The following is a 23,445-nucleotide window of genomic DNA, read 5'->3' on the forward strand; positions in this document are numbered from 1 at the left end:
AGGCTCAAAGCAGCTAAGACATTTCCCAAACCCTTACAGAAAATTAGTAATACAGTCAGGCTTCAGCACAGGGTCTTTTCACCCTATAGTCCCATCCTCTGTTTAGCTAATTCTGAGTTTTCAAACTGTGTTTGCTGAGGTTCCAAGGAAATATCTCAGGGATTACTGTAAGAACTCAGAGTGACTCTAAGAAAGTTGGGTTGTGTTGCAACAGTGGTTCGACTATTGTTTGTCCTCTATATTGTGAGTTCTATATAAGCTTTAATAACCACTGCATTTCACCATGCTGCCTTATAAAAGATAAAGAATACTTACAAAAAAACCCAAACACTTTAGTTTAAAAAATGATTTAGATAGCTGTATAGAAAAATCCAACAGTCTATTCCAATAAAGTTTTAAGAAACTGTCATTTCTTCCAGCAGCTGTTGAACCTTTTATAAAGAAAGAGAAAACAAACGCATTAAATAATTGATTGGAAATGTACACGTGGGAAAAAATGACAAACCCCACCTCCTTCACATTTTAAATACATATAAAAGTGAATACCTTCTTAATGTCTGGTCTCTTATTTTTCTTTTCATGCAGACACTGACTGGCAACAGAGTACATAGTTTCAATGGAAGTGGGATCAATGTCATTCATCTTCTTATCAACATAATCTTCAATTGTCTTTTCTTCATCTTCAATTTCTTCTTTAATATCTAGCTTTAAGGCAAAAGTTAAAACTTTAAAAGTTTCAAATAAAAGAGAAACAAGCAGGTAAATTCATAAGTGTATTTATAAATAAATATAAATTATAACTAAATTAATATTACTATGTTATAAAATAATAATTTAAATTATTTAATCTATATTGTAATAACATTTACTCATATTTACTATCTGCTATTGTAACCTTATTAAGAATTGAGGACGTCTAGGACAAACTCTATTTATTTACTTACTTATATTAATACATACTTACATATCTCCTTCCTAGAAACATTTAGCCATTGCTCTCACATGCTCATTAGCAGCCCTTACTAGGCTTCCAGCACAGTGAGGTCTACTCCTGTGCTGTGCCCCCAATGATGCAACTTCAACTCTGAATGCAGATCTTCCTCTCTGCACAAGCACACTGCTCTGTGGGTTACTCACACTGTTGAATCAAGAGAAAAAGGGAGGAGGAAAAAGGGGGCAAGGCCATGATAGAAAGGTAATGAATACGGAGAGGTGGAGAACGAGAATGCTATAGTGGTTGAACAGTGGTCCCCCAACAGAAATGTCCAAGTCCTGATTCTCAGAACATGTGACTGTAACTGTATTTGGAGAAAAAGGTGTTTGCACATGTAATTATGTTAAGCAATTTAAGATAAGATCATCCTGGATTACCCAGGTAGGCCTTAAATCCAATGATAAACATCTGTATAAGAAAGAAACACATACACATACACACAGAGGGGAAGACAGTCACAGGGGCAGATACTGGAGGGATGTGGCTACCAGTCAAGGAATGTCAACAGCCACTGGAAGATGGCAGGGGCAAGGGAAGACTCTCTCCTAAAGTATCCAGAGGGAATGGTGCCTAGACAAAACTTTGATTTCAACTTCTGGTTTCCAGAACTATGACAGAGTAATTCTGTCATTGCAAGTCCTATTTTTGTGGTAGTAATCTTTTTCCCTCTTATATTTTTAATCTATATACTTTCTCTGTATAATACAATCAACATCCAAAGCATTATGTATGCCTGTACATGAACGGCTCAAAAACTGTAACTCCAGCCCAGGCTTCTTTCCTGACCTCCAATAACCAATGGAACAGACGATTTATTTCTTTAATAAAGACAAAATTTCACTATGTGCTACAGAGAAGCCTGGTGGGTTACAGTCCATAGGGTTGCAAAGAGTTAGATATGACTAAGCATGCACTCACCCTGTATAAAATATTATGAAATATTATGAAAATATTAACTTTTCATAATAATTGGAGGCTTTATACTTTAATGTAAAATATTAGATACCATGTAATATTCAATTGGTAAAGAATCCGCCTGCAATGCAGGAGACCCCTCCAATCCCAAAGAAAGGCAATGACAATTGCCTTTCAATTGGGAAGATTCACTGGAGAAGGGACAGGCTACCCACTCCTGTATTCTTAGGCTTCCCTTTGGCTCAGCTGGTAAAGAATCTGCTTGCAATGTGGGAGACTTGGGTTCGATCCCTAGGTTGGGACAATCCCCTGGAGAAAGGAAAGGCTGCCCACTCCATTATTCTGGCCTGGAGAATTCCATGGACCATATACTTCATGAGGTTGCAGAGTTGGACATGACTGAGTAACGTTCACTTTCACTTTTCAATATTCATTGTACATATCCAAGAACCCATGGCAAGCTTTATAATATATACTTATATAAGGGACATCTGTAGCAACATTTTAATATAGAGACATTACATTTATGGTTTTTCTTAAAAATATTGCATGAGCCTTTGAGAAAATATATTATACCTTTTGACTTTCTAACCTTTGTTCTAGGGAAATAATCTGGTATACACATGTCTGAATTTTTCACAGTGGTTTGTCCCATTAGAACACAGAAATTAGAATAAAATCAGTGTAGGCCTTACAAATAGCTGAGAAAAGAAGGGAAGCTAAAGGCAAAGGAGAAAAGGAAAGATATAAGCATCTGAATGCAGAGTTCCAAAGAATAGAAAGGAGAGGTAAGAAAGCCTTCCTCAGCGATCAATGCAAAGAAATAGGGGAAAACAACAGAATGGGAAAGACTAGATATCTCTTCAAGAAAATCAGAGATAACAAGGGAACATTTCATGCATTGATGGGCTCGATAAAGGACAAAAATGGTATGGAGCTACCAGAAGCAGAAGATACTAAGAAGAGGTGGTAAGAATACACAGAACTATTCAAAAAAGATCTTCAGGACCCAGATAACCATGAGGGTGTGACCACTTACCTAGAGCCAGACATCTTGGAATGTGAAGTCAAGTGGGCCTTAGGAAGTATCACTATCAACAAAGTTAGTGGAGGTGATGGAATTCCAGTTGAGCTATTTCAAATCCTGAAAGATGATGCTGTGAAAGTGCTGCACTCAACATGCCAGAAAATCTGGAAAACCCAGCCGTTGTCACAGGACTGGAAAAGGTCAGTTTTCATTCCAATCCCAAAGACAGTCAATGCCAAAGAATGTTCAAAATACTGCACAACTGCACTCATCTCACACACTAGCAAAGTAATGCTCAAAATTCTCTAAGCCAGGCTTCAACAGAACGTGAACCGTGAACTTCCAGATGTTCAAGCTGGATTTAGAAAAGGCAGAGGAACCAGAGATCAGATTGCCAACATCCGCTGGATCACAGAAAAAGCAAGAGTTCCAGAAAGACATCTACTTTTGCTTTATTGACTACACTAAAGCTTTTGAGCATCAAAGAATTGATGCTTTTGAACTGTGGTGTTGGAGAAGACTCTTGAGAGTCCCTTGGACTGAAAGGAGATTCAACCAGTCCATTCTGAAGGAGATCAGCCCTGAGATTTCTTTGGAAGGAATGATGCTAAAGCTGAAACTCCAGTACTTTGGCCACCTCATGGGAAGAGTTGACTCATTGGAAAAGACTCCGATGCTGGGAGGGATTGGGGGCAGGAGGAGAAGGGGACGACAGAGGATGAGATGGCTGGATGGCATCATTGACTCGATGGACGTGAGTCTGAGTGAACTCCGGGAGTTGGTGATGGACAGGGAGGCCTGGTGTGCTGTGATTCATGGGGTTGTAAAGAGTCAGACACGACTGAGTGACTGAACTGAACTGAACTGAACTGAAAGCTTTTGGCACAAAGTGACAAAGAACTAAAGAGCCTCTTGATGAAAGTGAAAGAACAGAGTGAAAAAGTTGGCTTAAAGCTCAACATTCAGAAAACGAAGATCATGGCATCTGGTCCCATCACTTCATAGCAAATAGATGGGGAAACAGTGGAAATAGTGACAGACTTTATTTTCTTGGGCACCAAAATCACTGCAGATGTTGACTGCAGCCATAAAATTAAAAGATGCTTACTCCTTGGAAGAAAAGCTATAGCCAACCTAGACAGCATATTATAAAGCAGAGACATTGCTTTGCCAAGAAAGGTCCATCTAGTCAAAGCTATGGTTTGTCCAGTAGTCATGTATGGATATGAGAGTTGCACTAGAAAGAAGGCTGAGTGCTGAAGAATTGATGCTTTTGAAGTGTGGTATTGGAGAAGACTCTTGAGAGTCCCTTGGACTTCAAGGAGATCCAACCAGTCCATCCTAAAGGAAATCAGTCCTGAATATTCACTGAAAGGACTGATGCTGAAGCTTTACCTCCAATATTTTGGCCACCTGATGTGAAAAACTGACTCACTGGAAAAGAACCTGATGCTGGGAAAGGTTGAAGGCAGGAGGAGAAGTGGAACGATAGAGGATGAGATGGTTGGATGGCATCACTGATGGGATGGACATGAGTTTGAGTAGCTCTGGGAGTTGGTGATTGACAGGGAAGCCTGGAGTGCTGCAGTCCATGGTGTGGCAAGGATTTGGAAAAGAGTGGGCAACCGAGCTAAACTGAGGTATATGAATAATTTTATGAAAAACATATGTGGTAGTATTTATGTAAGTTTTTAATTTAATAGGACCCTGTAAGTTCTTAAAATTTAGTATACAGGAAAACAAGGCTTGGCATAACTTTACTGTAGTTTTAGTGTTCAGTTAGTCTATTTATATAATTGTCAATGAATCCCTATATAATACACAGGTAAAATTTCCTATAATAACTTTATTAAAAATATTCCATAATAGAAATGGAGAAAGAATTTTATTAGCAATTCTAGTCTGACACAAATTTCTAAGGAAGAATGTTATTTTTCCTCTGAAAATGGTATTAGTAATCACCATGAAAGTAACAAAATAAAAATACACTAGAGATCTCAGAAATCATACAGCTCCATTGTGATTTTCAAAGAAACTAGAACATAGAATATATCAGTGTCTTCTCTAAGCTTCACAAATATTTCATGGCAGAGCTGAGATTAAAAATAATTGATGCTTTTTCCATATGCCACTATGTATTGCCAACAGAAAGATTGCCAGTAGAAAATGACATTTCCAGATGTCAAATTTACCCACATAAATTTAGATTATAAATGAAAGAGAAAAGAGCTAGAAAAGTGAAATCTTTCGATTACCAATAACTGAGGTTCACGGTGTTCATCCACAGCTGGAAGTCCGGTTATTATTTCTAGTAAAACCTAAGAAGAAAGTAAAACCCGTAAATATAAGACTCAAGACAACACATAAAAACTGGAAGGAACATGGCTCTTGATTATGAAATTGAATGAACCATTTCCACACACTGCATGCCTTTTAGGCATGAAAGTGGAAAGAACACGAGCTGTCGTCATTTCTTACCACCCTTTCTTCCCTGACACCTCAGAACTCATCCATCTCCACACGCAATTCTTTAATACTGGCAACTCGCTAAACAATCAGCCCCCTAAATATGTGTTCTGGAGATACTCTTTTTCCTGTCTTGCAGAAGATATTTCACAAGGATAATTTTCTCTGGCTTTTAGGAGAATACTATTTTCTAAACCTCAGGCATATCCTAGAAACTTGTGCCTTAACTTCACAGTGTTATGACAGTAGACATCCATAAAAGAAACACATATGAGTGTAAAAGATAAAGGATTTTCCAATTCTCCAACCACTCCTGCCCCACTCCTTACACCATCATAAAAGGTTATTATCAAACTGGTAGATCAGAAAATGCCGCAACATATTTCCTTTAAAAAATTTCCTCTTTAAAATATGACACTAAAATGCATAGTGTAGGACACAATTTATATACTAAGTTTCATGCTAATTCATGTGGCAAAAATATTATTTCTTACAGTAATTTCAGAAATCAATTTAAAAGCCTTACGAATTCAGAGAAGTTTTTATTACTTTCTCATTTAACTAGAGGTTAAAGTGAGCAATTTGTATTTTTACATATGGGAGCTAAGCAACATAGGTGTATTCAAAATATTCTATTTCAATTTCACAAGTACAGCCAGAATGATTATTGTTACTAATTATATGTATAGTAAAATATAATATATTACAAGTATGTGTGCATGCATGCTAAGTTGTTTTAGTCGTGTCTAACTCTTTGCAACCCCATGGACTGTAGCCCACCAGGCTCCTCTGTCCATGGGATTCTCCAGGCTAGAACACTGGAGTGGGTTGCCATGCCTTCTCCAGGGAATCCTCCTGACCCAGGGATCAAACCCATATCTCATACCTCCTGCACTGGTAGGCAGGTTCTTTACCACTAGCACCACCTGGGAAGCCTATTACATGTATACATAAATACACATATATGAAACTTACCACACCAAAGCTGTAGATGTCAGATTTGGGTGTAATTTCTCCTCGCAAAGCTTCAGGTGCCATATAAGCTGTTGTTCCCACAATTCTGCTAGTCATGACTGTCTGGGCAAACTTCTCAGAAGCCCGTGCAAGCCCAAAGTCAGATATTTTGGCTGTAAAGTCTTCATCTAATAAGATATTTGCACTGAAAAACAGTTTTTCTTTTTAAACAAATCAAACAGTTCCTCAGGAAGGTATAACACTGTATGTATTTACAGAGTATTTTATAATACACATCATAAAAGCTTGAATTTATGTAAATAAATCTGGATTAAGGATTATAGCTAAAGAAGAATAAAACTGTCTTCCTTTTTGTTTCTGTAAGGAAAATTTGAAAAAAAAGTGAAGTAAAACTCTTCACATTAGTGATATTTTTATTATTTCACAAATAATTTATTATAGGGCAACTTCCCTCAAAGTATGCGAAAGCACCCTTCTTAATTCCTCCCCTAAAATTTCTCAATTCATTTAAAAACAAACTTCCAACCAGAGTATCTCAACTATATCATTTCTTAGGGGGTACTCTCTCTGAAATCTTTTGAAGGGAAATAATATGGCTAAAAGATCTTAATTCATTTATTTTATGCATTTGCTCATACAATCATACTTTCATTCAACAAAACTTTATTGAAGACCCACAACGTGTTACAGTATTTAAGCTCAGTGCTGGGCATGGGGACAATCTTAGAATCTTGTCTGTGACAAAGGCATAGAAATAATTTCTAAAAATTCCTAATGGTGATGCTGAGAGAACAACTGTGTGTGCAGAAGAACTGCAGAAAACTTCAAGGAGAAGGTGAAAAGTGTGTGTAGTCTTGAAGGATTATTAGAAGTTGAGGTTACTGAAGGAAAGAAAGGCATTTGAGGCAAGGGGAACAGAATGGACACAATGATGAAAACAAAAAACACATGCTCAATTTGAAGTAACTAGTGTCAATGGAATGTGAGAACTTGAACTTTATCCTGGAAGCAACAGAATGCCAGCTGAATGTTTCATAGTGGGGAATGATGTTATCAAACTTGATTTTTAGAACTACAACCTGGCAGTATATTAGAGCACAGACAAGAACTGGCACGGACCAATTAAAGGATGACCAGGAAAGTTTGTGAAAAAGCAAATAAGAGATAGTGAAAGTGTAAATAAAGGCTGAGGAGAAAAGGAGGTGCAAATTTTGAGGTACACTCAATAGAACCTTTTAATTTATATGGTATGGGGAATGAGGAAGTCTTTAGCTTAGAAGATGGGATGCATACTGACTTCACTTGATTAGGAAAAAAACACAGAGGGAAGAATTTGGGTTGGAAGAGAAATGAATTTGACTTCTAACGTGTTGACTTAGGAAGTGCTATGGAACATTGTGGTAGGGTGATTTAGTCTGGAGACACTGAAAATATAGGACTGGAGGCTGACGATATAGATTTGAGTCACCCACATGGAGGTAGCAGTTGAAGTCAACATATCCCTCAGTAAGAATACACAGGATTAACAGAAGAGACAATGAGGTAGCAGTCAATTAGAATACAGATCAGTTAGAATACACTGAGTAAGGGATGGGAGATGGTGTATCTTCTCTTTTCTAAGGCCAATCCCTCTACAGGACTCCTCTCTACATTCTCAGGAACCTTATTCTATAAACTACCTCACTTCTCTCTTCTGTTCTATCACATCCCTCTTCCCACAGGCATAAAAGCACGCTTTGGTCTCTGCCATCTTAAAAAAAAAAAGTTTGCTGAATGACACATTGATTTCCAGCTATCCCCCTTCATGGGCTAAATAAAAGTGTCTCATTAGATTTGTTTATACTCATATTTCACTCTCTCTTCAGTTCAGTTCAGTTCAATCATGGCTGATCTTTGCGACCCCATGAATCGCAGCATGCCAGGCCTCCCTGTCCATCACCAACTCCTGGAGTCTACTCAAACTAATGTCCATAGAGTCGGTGATGCCATCCAATCATCTCATCCTCTGTCGTCCCCTTCTCCTCCTGCCCCCAATCCCTCCCAGCCTCAGGATCTTTTCCAATGAATCAACTCTTTGCATGAGGTGGCCAAAGTGTTGGAGTTTCAGCTTTAGCATCAGTCCTTCCAATGAACACCCAGGACTGATCTCCCTTAGGATGGACTGGTTGGACCTCCTTGGAGTCCAAAGGACTCTCAAGAGTCTTCTCCAACACCACACTTCAAAAGCATCAATTCTTCGGTGCTCAGCTTTCTTCACAGTCCAACTCTCACATCCACACATGACCACTGGAAAAACCATAGCCTTGACTCAGTTCAGTTCAGTCGCTCAGTCGTGTCCGACTCTGCGACCCCATGAATCGCAAAACGCCAGGCCTCCCTGTCCATCACCAACTCCCGGAGTTCACTCAGACTTGCATCCATCGAGTCAGTGATGCCATCTAGCCATCTCATCCTTGGTCGTCCCCTTCTCCTCCTGCCCCCAATCCCTCCCAGCATCAAAGTCTTCTCCAATGAGTCAACTCTTCGAATGAGGTGGCCAAAGTACTGGAGTTTCAGCTTTAGCCTCTTTCCTTCCAAAGAAATCCCTGGGTTGATCTCCTTTAGAATGGACTGGACTAGACAGACCTTTGTTGGCAAAGTAATGTCTCTGCTTTTGAATATGCTATCTAGGTTGGTCATAACTTTTCTTCCAAGGAGTAAGCATCTTTTAATTTCATGGCTGCAGTCACCATCTGCAGTGATTTTGGTGCCCAGCAAAATAAAGTCTGACATTGTTTCCACTGTTTCCCCATCTATTTCCCATGAAGTGATGGGACCAGATGCCATGATCTTCGTTTTCTGAATGTTGAGCTTTAAGCCAACTTTTCACTCTCCTCTTTCACTTTCATCAAGAGGCTTTTTAGCTCCTCTTCACGGTCTGCCATAAGGGTGGTGTCATCTGCATATCTGAGGTGATTGAGATTTCTCCCGGCAATCTTGATTCTAGCTTGTACTTCTTCCAGCCCAGCGTTTCTTATGATATACTCTGCACAGAAGTTAAATAAGCAGGGTGACGATATACAGCCTTGACGTACTCCTTTCCCTATTTGGAACCAGTCTGTTGTTTCACGTCCAGTTCTAACTGTTGCTTTCTGACCTGCATATAGGTTTCTCAAGATGCAGGTCAGGTGGTCCGGTATTCCCATCTCTTTCAGCATTTTCCACAGTTTACTGTGATCCACACAGTCAAAGGCTTTGGCATAGTCAATAAAGAAGAAATAGATGTTTTTCTGGAACTCTCTTGCTTTCTCCATGATCCAGCGGATGTTGGCAATTTGATCTCTGGTTCCTCTGCCTTTTCTAAAACCAGCTTGAACATCAGGAAGTTCACGGTTCATGTATTGCTGAATCCTGGCTTGGAGAATTTTGAGCATTACTCTACTAGCATGTGAGATGAGTGCAATTGTGTGGTAGTTTGAGCCTTCTTTGATATTTCCTTCCTTTGGGATTGGAATGAAAACTGACCTTTTCCAGGCCTGTGGCCACTGCTGAGTTTTCCAAATTTGCTGGCGAATTGAGTGCAGCACTTTGACAGCATCATCTTTCAGGATTTGAAATAGCTCAACTGGAATTCCATCACCTCCACTAGCTTTGTTCATAGTGATGCTTTCTAAGGCCCACTTGACTTCACATTCCAGGATGTCTGGCTCTAGGTGAGTGATCATACCATCGTGATTATCTGGGTCGTGAAGCTCTTTTTTGTACAGTTCTTCTGTGTATTCTTGCCACTTCTTCTTAATATCTTCGGCTTCTGTTAGGTCTACACCATTTCTGTCCTTTATCGACCCCATCTTTTCATGAAACTACCACCTGAATTCTGACCCAATTACTACATGGAGATAGATTTCCTGAAAGTCACTAATGACCTTCATGGCACTAATCAAATGCTTCATTTAAATGTTTTTTAAAATGGGTCATTTTTCAGTTTTCATTCTGACTTCCAAAAAACAACTGAAAATTTTGACTAATCCTTCTCAGGCAACTGTCTTTCCTTGTTCTCAGGGATACCACACTCTCCTGGTTTTCAGCTTCATTGCATCCTTTCTTAGATTCCTTTTTAGACTCATTTTGTTCTACTTGGCCATTAAGTCTTAAATAGTTCCTCAGGGCTAAATCTTGTAACCTTTTCTTAATCTGTATCTTTCTTAAAGTTAAGGTAACTATATGCTAGCTCTTCAACTCATACATAGTAACACAGAAATTGATATCTTCAGCTCAGACTTCTTTTAGCTCCACCATGTACGTCATGCTGATTAACATCTCTACTCACTTCTGTATCTTAAAGGAACCTTTAACACAACATGTACAAAAGAGAACTCACATTTTCCAATCCCAACCTTGTCCTCTTTCAGTGCTTTCTCTGTAAATGAATCATGCCACAATCATTCCAGAATGTGGTTCTAGAAGCCATAAATCCTCCTGTCATTCCTGGCATGTTCCTCTCCCTGAATGCTACCCACCCACCCTGCAGGCAAGAGTAAGCAAGAATCTGTTCACATTTCTTCATATAAACTGTTATCACCAAATCTTCTATGACAGGCTCCAAGCTCCCCTTTCTTACAAATGAGTCTTTATACTCAAGCCAAAGTGATCTTCTCAAAACTCAACTATGATGCCACATTTCTCCTTATAATTATTCAATGGCATTTGATTATACTTATGATAAAATTAAAGCTCTTATATTGGTCTATTAGGTCCTACACAGGGCTTAGCTCTCTTCCTACCTTATAATTTTATCTTATTTCTCTATCAATCACTCCTTCAATTTCTGCACTTTAGTCATTTATTTTACCTCCTGTAATCCATCATGTTCCCTCTGAACACTGGTCTCAGAAATGTGCTTCCTTATTCCCAGAATACTTTTCCTCCATATTCTACAGCTGTCCTCAAATTGTGCTCACTTATGTCCTGTTCATTCTTTGGATCTCTACGTAAGTTTAATTTTCTCAGGGAACTCTTTTTTATACTAATCCTATAGACTATACACTAAAGTTCTAATATTATTTTGTGATTATCTGATTGCTGACAGATGCTACAAATGCTACTTTTGCTAACTATACCATCTACAGTACCTGTCGTATAATGGATGCTCAATTAATATTTGTTAACTAAATAAATACATAACAAGGAAGATAACTGAAATGTACTCATGAAGAATGAAAGTGATTCAAAAAAGAGTGATGATCCAGAAAATAAGAAAATAATTCTGACAAGAAGAACAGAGTAACATACTGTGAAAAACAAACCAAAAGACACAGGTTACTTAGGATGAGTACTAGAAATAGGTCACTGGGTTTGAAATAAGAGAGATTATAGATGTCCTTAGTGAGACGAGCTTTCATGGCAAGTTAAGAAGTTCATGTCAACAGTGAATAGGAAGAATGAGAGAAAATTATTCTTTAAAGACTGTTCTCCAAAAGCTTTTTAAAGGCAGCATTTACCTTTTAATATCTCTATGAATATGATGGTTTTCATGTAAATAACTGAGGCCATTAGCTGTACCCTGGGCAATCTTGCATCTCATGTACCAAGAGAGTGGGGGAGTACCATCCTTACGAAGTAAGAAACAAACCAATTAAAAATAAAAGAGGAGAATAAAAAAAATCTATAGAAAATATATAACAGAACATTTCTTCTAAGCAGCTACTGACCATATTATTACATTGCTAACAATTTAGAACTACCACTTTTTAAGTTGTTAAACAAAAGGAGCTAAATAAGATCAAATGGAAGTTAGCATTTCTTATCAAACAATAAAAATATATGAGAGCATCTTCAAAGTCTAGCCTTGACTGATAATTTTCCATTTTAGATTATCATCTGATAGAAAGGGAATTCCAATTGTTCAAATAACAACTGTATAGTTTTCACAAACTAGAAAAGATATTAATACAGTTTAAAAGATTCTGTCATAGAGAAAATATTAGAATTCCAACACAGAAACAGGAAGCCAAACAACCTAATAAAAAACATCTTACCAAGCAAGCCAGTCTGTCCAGCAATGAACCATTGGGCATGTAAACATACACTAAGCAGAGGTCATCGCCATCACTTGAGAAACCAAGGAGCTCTACTAAGTTTTCATGTTGACACCTGTGGCAAATAATTTTCCATCCAAAATTATTACCATATATACACATATTTCCCTGAAGGTTATGTTATTCAATTTAGAGCTTTAAAAGAAAACAGAGAAAGAAATAATTATATGCTATACATTATTGCAATGTGATACATATGTTTCTAAATCTTTATATATGTTTAGTATAACTGTTTATAATGTTCTGTAAACAGTTCCCTTTTGGTCAATATTAATCAACATAATTTTGATTTTAAAATTAAAGCTCAATAATTCACATATAATAGTTTGGTTAAGAACTAGGTAGGTGTTTACCATTGTTTCACATAATTTTTAATGACAGCGTAAACAAGAGTTCAAGAAGTGTGCCGAAACGTGTATGACAACCCTTTCAAGAATTCTCAAACACATTCAAAGCACTGATTTACAGATATCTGATTTTCAATTACATCTAATTTATACATTTTTGATCTTTAATAGTATCTTGTTATTTATAACCTAATTTGAGTTTCTTTATATACTTGAGAGTAATAAGACTAAATAAAGCTGAAGTATAACAAAACTGCAGGCATCTATGGTACAGTATGTACAAAGAAATCTGGGCTCAAAGTCCTAAGTTTAAAAGTACAGCTCTGCCACCTCCTGGAAATGTGACCTTTCACAAGTTAACAGCCTCACTGAGCTTCAGCAACTTTCCCTGGTAAATGTGGGTAATAATGCCTATTATGTAACATAAATGCCATGAGAATTAAATGAGCAAATACATATGAGAGCCCTCTGGCTTCCCTGGTGGCTCAGTGGTAAAGAACCAGCCTGCCAAGCAAGAGATGCAGGTTCGATCCCTAGGCTGGGAAGATACCCTGAACTAGCAAACATCAGCCCATTCCAGTAATTTTTGCTTGGAGAATCCCATGGACAAAGGAGCCTGGTAGGCTACAGTCTATGGGGGTCACAAAAGAGTCAGACAGGACTTAGTGACTAAAGAGCAACAAATATGAGAGCCCAGAATATATTCCATGACGTGCAAATTAAAACAGCAAGTATTCCATTTTCCACCAAATTGGCACACTTTAAAAATGAGTAGATAACATTTGCTGAGTTTATACTAACAAGGCATGTGGTACTTGATTTACCTGCTTTGTTTAATTAACCCTTAAAATAACTTAATGAAACATTTCATTATTAAAATAATTATCCCATTTTACAAATGAGAAAACAGACAATTAAGAAACTTGGCTGAGGTCATTCTGCTAGTAAGGGCCAGAGGTTGATATTTATTTTAAAAAGAGCAATACTATTTAATGGTATTGTGGTAGCAGTTGTGAAATCGCAATAAACTGCTGGTAGAAGTATGTGAAGTGAAAGTCACTCAGTCATGTCTGACTCTTTGTGACCCCATGGACTGTAGTCTGCCAGGTTGCTCTGTCCATGGGGATTCATTCTCCAGGCAAGAATACTGGAGTGGATTGCCATGGCCTTCTCCAGGAGATCTTCTGGACCCTGGGACTGAACCTGGGTCTCTTGTATTGCAGGCAGATTCTTTATCATCTGAGCCACCAAATTACTATAACAACTACAAAGTCATTTAGACAAATATTCAGAAAGTCTTTAAAAAGTGCATGCATTCAGAACCAGTAATTCTTCCAGGACTGTCTCCTGATGAAAAAAGCATATTTGCACTTAAATATTTATGTAAGAGATTTAAAGGTGCTTTAATTTGTAATACTGAAAATTAGAAACAAATATGGAAGGGTAATGGTTAAATAAAACATAATTTGTATATATGCTAGAATGTTATGCAATAATTTTAAATGTTTCAACATGGAAAAAATGCCACACACTCATCATGAAGCAAGTACATCAAAATACTAGCAGTGGTTATCTCTGAGTGATATATTCCAGGGATGAATATTTTCCTGTATTTTCCAGATTATCTATTTTGAACAAGTTACTTTTAGGACTGGAGAGTGGAAGTAGGAGTAGAAAGAACAAATCCTGGACAGTCTTTTTATTTTTTTCAGTGTACATTATTTTTACTGAAAAAATTAATTCCAATCTTTCTTTCTTTCTTGAAGTTAAGCAACTAGAATTGGTCATTTATAGCAATGGGTCTAATGAGAATAAATTGGTAAATCCTATTAAGGATTTATTTCAAAATCGCAAGTTCTGGAGTCAGACAGATCTGGATTTGAAACCTACATATTTATGTTTAAGTGACCTTGGATAAAGTTATTTAATGTTTCTGTATCTCAGTGGGAAAAAAAAAGTGTGTGTATTGGGGATGGTTACAACAATTGTGGTTATAACAATTGGTTAATGCATTACAGTTTTTGGTCTATGGTATAGAAGGTGAAAAAGAGGAAAGTAAAAAAGCTGGCTTAAAACTCAGCATTAAAAAATGTAAGATTATGGGATCTGGTCCCATCACTTCATGGCAAATAGATGGGGAAACAATGGAAACAGTGACAAACTTCATTTTCTTGGGCTCCAAAATCAATGTGGATGGTGACTGCAGCCACGAAATTAAAAGATGCTTGTTTCTTGGAAGGAAAGCTATGATAAACCTAGACAGCATATTAAAAAGCAGAGACATCACTTTGCCGACAAAGGTCTGTATAGTCAAAGCTATGGTTTTTCCAGTAATCGTGTATGGATGTGAGAGTTGAACTATAAAGAAGGCTGAGTGCTGAAGAATTAATGCTTTCAAACTGTGGTGCTGGAGAAGACTCTTGAAAGTCCCTTGAGGGAGATCAAGCAAGGAGATCAAGCCAGTCCATCCTAAAGGAAATGAACCCTGAATATTCATTGGAAGGACTGATGCTGAAGCTGAAGCTCCAATATTTGGCCAACTGATGTGAAGAGCTGACTCACTGGAAAAGACCCTGATCTAGGAAAGATTAGGGGCAAGAGGAGAAGAGGGCAAGAGGTTGAGATGGTTGGATGGCATCACTGATGCAACGCACATGAGTTTGAGCAAATTCAGGGAGATAGTGAAGGACAGGGAAACCTGGTATGCTACAGTTCACGTGGTCGCAAAGAGTCAGAAACGATTTGGCGACTGAACAACAACATATAGTGAAGTATCAATCACTATAATTATTAGAATAAATTTCCCAATTTGTTTTTCCTTCTCTTTCTGATAATTTTCAAACATACTGAGTCAATGGCTTCTAAACATTCTTGCATATAACACTTCCCTGGTTTATGGTGTTAACATATCAAATGGACTATTTGCCATGTATATATTAATATATAAATATATATTTATACACACATGCATATATATACTATAATTTACCTCTCATAAATTTTGGGAACAGAAAACATGATAATGGAATCATAGTTCCATTATCAACTATCCAGATAGTTGAAATTCCATATAATTTTGCCATGATTTAGAATGACTGCTGTTTAATCTACACACATATGAGTGAGTATATGTAGCCATAAAATTGTAGAGTTAAAGTTCTGTCAAGTTCATTAAACTATTTTAGCCTATATTTAAAAATATCACCAGTTCTTGGCATACTCTGGGTAAGAAATAGGTCCTTTCTTGTTCTGCTCTCTTCCATAGTACCATACTGCCAAATTAACTTACTTTGCCATTACTTTTATTTCTTGATCAAATTGTTGTTTCAGTTCTTCAGTACTAATGTCAACCATCTAAAAATATAAAATAATATACAATATAATACCATACAATAACCCAGAGGCTCCTAAAGCTAGAAGGGGTACAAGAGATCATCTGGCAGATCCTGCTTTTTTTTAAATATATGTAAGTCATCATTCTCCCCATTTTATAAACAACTGAGAACTAGAAATAGTGATTTGCTCAAGATCTCATGGCTGGTTAAATGGAAGGAAGAAAACCATATAACTCATATAACTACATATACTTCAGTGATTCATTGTGGGAACAAAATGAAATAATAAGAGACTTTACTGTAAACATTCTGAAAAAAAATTCAGTGTGTTAGAAAACATAAGCAATTTTGAAGGCAAAAAGAAAAACAAGATGTGCAAAAGTATTTGCAACATATATGACAAAGGGATCTTTATTATAAAAAATGTATTGTATTGATATTTTAGAATATATATTTTAGATTTAAAATATAAGATATTCTAATAGAAATACAAAGGGTGCAAATGAGAAGTTTTAAAATGTTTTATTGCAATATTTTCTAAACTTTATTTTTAAATGAGAAAAGTAAATAAGGAAGATATTTTTATAAAATTTTCTTAGCATCTTAATGTTTTAATATTGATTCTACATGGAGCACTGTGTAGAATTCGGCTTCTCTATTTTATGAATCTCACCAAATTATGTGTATAATTGTATGTACGTGAATACAACTAAATTCTTGTAAAGACAGTGTCTGTAGCTTTCAACAAAGTTTTAAATGTTAAGAATTGCCAATTTAGAATGATGTTTACTGAGAGAAAATACACACTGAAATAATATGTTTCCTGAAGATTAATTTAATATTTATTATTCCCTCATAGCTCAGTTGGTAAAGAATCCAGCTGTAATGCAGGAAACCCCAGCTCTATTCCTGGGAGGATCTAGCGGATCTCAGGAAGATCCGCTAGAGAAGGGATAGGCTACCCACTCCAGTCTTCTTGGGCTTCCATTGTGGCTCAACTGGGAAAGAATTTGCCTGCAATGCAGGAGACCTGGGTTCAATCCCTGGGTTGGGAAGATCCCCTGGAGACGGGAAAAGCTTATCCACTCCAGTATTCTGGCCTATAGAATTCCATGGGCTATACAGGCCATGGGGTCGCAAGGAGTTGGACACGACTGAGCAACTTTCACTCACTCACATATAGCACACTAGGAAACAGTGTAATTATTTCTCTTCCAGAAAATATAACTTACTGCTGCAAGCTTCTTCACTGCTACTGTCCTGTTGTTCACGTAGCCTTTATACACAACTCCAAACCCTCCTTCTCCCATTTTGTTACCACCGACAGAAATGGGCCGTTCATCAAAGTTATTTGTGACATCCTTCAATTCAAAAAATGAAAAACTGTGAAAACCTGTAATGTCAATAGAATAAGAAAAAGAGTGCTTCAGTAAAAAAGAAATTGGTTTTCATAATTTCAGTATTTTCTCAATTTGGATATTTCATACCTATGCAAATATTTAAACTCTAGTCACTTATTTTCTTTATAAAATGATCCTTTCAAACTATGTAAATATTTACTTCTTTTTTTATCACATCTTCTGTGGTTGTTCATATGTCCTATTACATCTACTCACCTATAACACTAAAACAATGAAGACAACACCTAATAAATCAGGAGGAAGACAAGACCACAGAAGAGCTATTGCCAGAGAAAATAAACAAAAGGAGAGCTTTATTGTAAAGCAGTGATGGTCTCATGACAAACTCACTAGCAGAAAGCAAGGCAAATATTACTTACGTGTATCACTAAATTCTAAACTTGTATTTTCTGGACTTGAGGAGTCAGGTAGCACATAGTTTTGTTTAAGATTCTCATCAGATATCACAGATGTCCTATCTTTGCCACAGAGGGGCTTCGGTTTCTGCTGAACTGTTACAGTGACTTTAGAAGGCAGTGTATTAACATTTTTGGGTACAGCATCTAAGAAGTGAAATAAGATACAAGTTGTTGTTACATAAGAAAAACTGTTTGTGAAAAAGTTAAATTAGGAGCTCAATTTACTTAACATCATTCCAGTTTCTACCCATTAGCCCCATATTTTCACAGCACTCATGAGAATTTACCTAGTAAGAATTTGTAAATTTGGATAAGGATGGGCAAGGCAGTGTTTCCAAAAAGTGGCCTATAAGTCACTGCAGCAGAAGCACTGAAGTACCTGTTTTAACACATTGACCTTGAACTTAATTCAAGAATTCTGATAATGAGGTCTGGAGTAAAGCGTAGGAAGTTACATGTTAATCAAGAACTCCAGGTGATTCTTAAGCCCTCTGAAGGGTAAGAACTGCTGGTGTAAATAGCGTCAAAGGGAAAAAGTAGTTGATGGGGAAGGAAGGCAACCAGACACTAACCCACTGGAACACAGTATAAGAAATCAGAGTCCCATCAGGGTGGAAGTTGAGGATGAAAAAAAGCAAGAGCTTTTTGTCATCATTCTAAACTTCCTATTGGCATAAAGCTACCTGACTTTAACCGCATGTTCAGACTGAATCCTGAAGTCTTACCAGTTTCAGGATTTTCTCAGCAGCAAGTCTGCAGCGTCTAGGGTGCTTGTTAAAGAGTTGGGGAGAGTTGAAAGAATGAAGAATCTTAAAGGTAAGGTTCATCTACTCTGAGAAAAAAGTAAGAGAAGAAACATTCCTATTTCTGTCACTTGTCTTTCCATCCTAGTCACTGATATCGTAGACACGCTCAGTTTACCTGGTAGCAAAAGACTTGCAGGGGCAAAAAACTCATTTTGGACCAAAATATCCACAAGATCACCAACTGTGCAATTTGTGGTGCCCCAGTCAAACAGTAATTCACACGTGGGGCTTTTTCCAGTTTGCAGTAATGCTTCAAATCTCCTTAAAGCAAGTAACAGAGAAATAAGATTAGTATGTAAGCAGAGTTAACAAGTAAGTAGGTATTATTCCCCTCAATCCCCTTCTTGTCCACAGCACTTCCTATGATTAAAAAAAGAAAGGGGCAGAAAGAGAGTCAGCAAGAATTACAGAGAATAGGAAAGACAGGCAGAAGGAAGAAAAGATGCTGAAGGTGATGATAAGTTGACAGACATTGAGTATTTACAGTGGGCTACAGGATGCAAAACATGAACTCATATAATTCTCAAAGACACTGTGAATATCATGCTAATGTACTAAAGAGAAAGCATGAGAGGTAAGCAGTCCACAGTCACACAGCCAATAAACCTGTATACAAACTGAGATTCAAACTGATATCTCACTGCACACACAGGTGTACTCTCAACATACTAAGCTATACTAGTTCCCTTCATGACTTATTAACACTGTTAGCCTTATGATTTTTAATAAATCAGGCTGCTTAAAGAAATAGAAAATACATACACTTGGAGAATTATTCCTTGGATCTTAACTATATTCCATTTCAACTGAGGGAAAAACATCAGTTTTTCATGAAAAATTTCTTTAAAAATAGTTGGTGAGAAGTTGCTGTATAACATAGGGAGCCCAGTTTGGCACTCTGTTGATGACCTAGAGAGGAGGGATGGGGGAAAGGGAGGGAGGCTCAAGAGGGAGGGGATATATGTATAATTATGACTGATTTGTGTTATATGGCAGAAACCAACACAACATTGTAAAAATTAGAAAAAATAAATAAAAAAGAAAAAAACTATCAACAGTTTTGAAAGCAATATTAAAAAACCTAAACAACTTAGCGCTCCCTGTTTTTTCCTGAAAATTTATTTCAAAAAATTTCAAACCTACAGAAATGTTGAAAGGAAAATACTATGAGCAACCATCTAGATTCACCGAATGACCAGGTAATGTTTAACCATGTTTATGCTTTCGCCCTCTCCCACTTCATCTCTGTGTCTGTGTCCTCTTTATAGAACTTAGACCAGATGTGTAGTAGAACTCTCACAGTCTAGATTTGTCTGACGAATCTCTCACGATTAAATTCAGATTAAAAACTGCTGGTAAGAGCATTACATAGATGACAATGTCTCCTTTCCACTGCATCACATCCGGGGGCACATACTGGCAGTCTGTACCAATACTGATGACACCAGCTGGATTACTTGGTTAAGGAGGTGTACTGCAGATTTTTTCTCTGCAAAAGCACCTTTCCCCTTTGCAATTCATAAATCATCTGTGGAATATACTTTGAAATCGTATGGGTATCTTGTTCATCAACACCCTTTTGTCTTGGGGTTTCAGCACTCACTGATGAGCCCTCCATAATCAATTACTCACTGGTAGTCATAAATTGGTAATTTTTTAGTTCTCTCATTCTTTCAATATTTGCTGCCATTATTCTGTAAAGAAGAGTCTTTTATCCTCATTCCCTCAACTATGCTTTCTGCGTTTTTTTTTTTTGTTTTTTGGCTGTGCTGTATCTCGGGGCTCAGGCTTCTCCAGCTGCAGTAAACAGGCTCTAGAGCACATGAGCTCAGGAGTTGCTGCACACGTGCTTGACTACCCCGTGCCTGGCATGTGTGATCTTAGTTCCCCGACCAGAGATCAAACCCACATCCCCTGCTTTGGAAGGCAGATTCTTAACCACCGGACCACCACGGAAGTCCCTTCTCCCAAGGTCTTCAAGTGAATATCAACAAACTGTCTATAAGAATGGTTTTTGAGGTTTAAACTTAAGGTTCCTCCAAATAATTTAAGATGCTCATCCTTCACATGAGAAAACACTTCCTGGAAAGACTAATATGAAAACTAAAGTTTCAGATTTTTTTCAGGTAAATGCTGAAAGTCACAAATAAATTTATTTCCCTTTGCTTCCAGAGACATATTTTGACATGAGTTTTGGCTGAAATAACTGACAAAAACAAAACTTGTACTTATATCTCAAACTGAATCAAGTAGAGACAAATAGAATGGAATTTTTCTGAAGACAGTGTTGAAAAATCCAGGGTAAGAACTAAGAAGTCGATTTATAGATGTATACATGTACAAGCAACTTTACAACATCAATTTGAAGAATTCCCCAAATATACCACTTAAGTGAATTAGAGACTAATACGTGAATTTAACCATAAAAATTTATTTGCAAGATCACAGTATTGACCTGGCTGATATATTGAAGAATGAAGCAAAAGTCGCAAAAAAAAAAAAAAAAAAGAGGAGGGATTTATTACCATACCTCCCCTAGAGAGATTTATTTTCTGAACTGCAGCATTAGACAGTATTTGTGCCTATTAATCATTCTAAATTGTGATGTAAGAATTTAAAAAGAGAAAGATTTTTATGTTACCTTATGTGAAACTGATTGTATCTATCATCACCAGATGGTTTTTTAATAGCGACTGCTAACTTCTTCCATCCTTCTTGAGGATCAATAAAATCGGACAGCTTTCTAATTAGTCCAAGACTGAGGCAGCGCACGTATGTTGATGCTGTTATGGGTTTGTTCATCTTTTATTCCTAAAATATGGAAAATTCTCATTAAAATTTTACAGTAGCTTTAGTGATGACATCTATAAGCTTATACATCACACTTTGCTCTAACATAGGAAATGCTGGCAACTTATTACACTGTAATAAAGGAAAACTCCAAGGTCAAGACATTGATATTTTAGTCTTTCTCCGCCTCTAAATATTAATTAAAAATTACAGGATTATTTTTTTCTGACATTAATATTTTCTAAGTGAAATTTACAAAAAGGTGCAAAAAGTGTACTTTTTCATAAAAATTCATGTAAACATATTCAGGAATCAAATGTATTTGATTCAATCTGTATTTCTTTACTAGTAAATATTTATGCAACATTCTTTGGTAGAAGTAAAAAAAAAAAAATGTCCTGAAATAATTTGTATAGCATTCAAAGATGGTCTATTCACTACCTTTTTATGTAACATGTTCTTCCTTGATTCTGCCGCAATTTTTGAATCCATCAGACTTGCCTGATGATAATTCATTCCCTACTAAGGTGAACCCTGTGGTTTGCCACCTAACTACTCTTTAGGCAGATGGAGAAGACTGTGAAAGGACCCTGACCCTCTGTGAGCTAGTATCGCGCTTTGAGTTAGGCGGGGATGGGGGTGGAGAAGACGCCCGTGGTTCCGCCCCTCTCCGCCCTCTTCCTGACCTTTACAATAAGATGGAGAAGACTGAAAGGAGCACGTTTAGCCTGGAAGTTCAGGATTTCTGTTTGGACAGGGGTAAGCAAACGTCAAATGAACGTTTAGCACGCAAACAAAAGTAAAAAGAAATCTTAACTTTCTGACAGGTCTCTTCAAGGATTACCCTCAGAAAGGGAAAAGGCAAATCTGAATATCCTCTGCTCTCAGCTCTTTAGGCAGAGACGTTTTTGAGGCACTTGTTCAGTTACTAAGTCCCGTCCTACTCTTTGCGACCCCAAATAGCCCCCCAGGCTCCTCTATCCTCCACTGTCTCTGGGAATTTGCTCAAATTCACGTCCAGTGAGTCGGTGATGCTATCCAATCATCTGTTCCTCTGCCACCCCTTCTTTTGCCTTCAATCTTCCCCAGCATCCCATCCTAAATGGCTAAATGCTTTCTGAGGTTGCTTTTCATCCCTTTGCTCCCTCTTGTTTCCAGGCTGTCGGTACCCTTTCCCCATCTGAGAACGTGCTGACAATGCCACTCCACTTTCTAATTTTCTGGAAGCCTGAGAAACTAACTAATTAGAATTTTGTGGGTGTTCAGAATGCTTTCCACGCTGTCAGCATCTTTGTTGGGTGCTGGTCCTACTTCCTGGTTCTGAGGAAAAGAGATTTCATTTCGTAAACAGGGTTCTCAGAACACATAGCTCGGGAGTTGAGAAACTCGAGGCGGGGTCCGACCACCGAGTGACGCTTCTCTTCGCCCCACGGTCCTCCAATGGAGGACCCACCAATTTTCTAATCCCTAGGGACCCACCCAAATCTTTACCCTGGAGCAGGCGCTGCGCACGCAACCTACTTCCCCTCTAACTTTTCTCACTTGGGCTGAAGGGAAGTCGATTTTCCTTCCGAGCAGTCCCTCCACAACCCTGAGGCCAGGGCGCAGACCTCGGACACTTCGCGGAGAAGGTGGCGCGCAAGTCCGGAACCCCTTACCTGCCCGGGCGCGGGGCGCAGGGGCGCACACGGCGCCGTGGGGCTGAGCCAGCGACCTCAGGACCCAGATACAACGAAGGGCCGGGGCGTGCCCAATCCGTCAGGTCCCGCCCCCGCCCCTCTCCGCCCCCTTCCTCTTTGTGCTTCCCCCTCGCCGCTTCACTGAGTCAAAAATTACAGAGGCGTTTCTTTAAGTAGGAGCCTGCCCCTTTAAATACTCTTCTGTCGGAGACTAG

General features: G+C 37.9%; 1 protein-coding gene across 3 annotated transcripts; it reads right to left on the reverse strand.

The window, feature by feature from the left end:
- Positions 1-23,275, reverse strand: IRAK4 (interleukin 1 receptor associated kinase 4). 3 transcript variants are annotated; one of them, XM_068970592.1, is made up of 12 exons: positions 23,210-23,275; positions 21,403-21,572; positions 18,877-19,019; positions 17,917-18,099; positions 17,369-17,529; positions 16,091-16,155; positions 12,395-12,509; positions 11,858-11,967; positions 6,378-6,561; positions 5,192-5,254; positions 547-705; positions 1-431 (listed from the first exon to the last, which is right to left on the reverse strand). In XM_068970592.1, the coding sequence occupies exons 2-12, from the start codon at positions 21,561-21,563 to the stop codon at positions 396-398; spliced, it is 1,380 nt and encodes a 459-aa protein (XP_068826693.1). In that variant the 5' UTR covers positions 21,564-21,572; positions 23,210-23,275; the 3' UTR covers positions 1-395. The 3 variants fall into 3 exon arrangements, with proteins under 3 accessions (XP_068826693.1, XP_068826692.1, XP_068826694.1); XM_068970591.1 differs by having other exon boundaries at positions 18,877-19,022; XM_068970593.1 differs by lacking the exons at positions 17,917-18,099; positions 18,877-19,019; positions 21,403-21,572; positions 23,210-23,275 and having other exon boundaries at positions 17,455-17,496.
- Between the last annotated feature and the right edge of the window lie 170 nt (positions 23,276-23,445).

The sequence above is a fragment of the Capricornis sumatraensis genome, chromosome 4, assembly GCF_032405125.1.
Source record: "Capricornis sumatraensis isolate serow.1 chromosome 4, serow.2, whole genome shotgun sequence".
Lineage (NCBI taxonomy): Eukaryota > Metazoa > Chordata > Mammalia > Artiodactyla > Bovidae > Capricornis > Capricornis sumatraensis.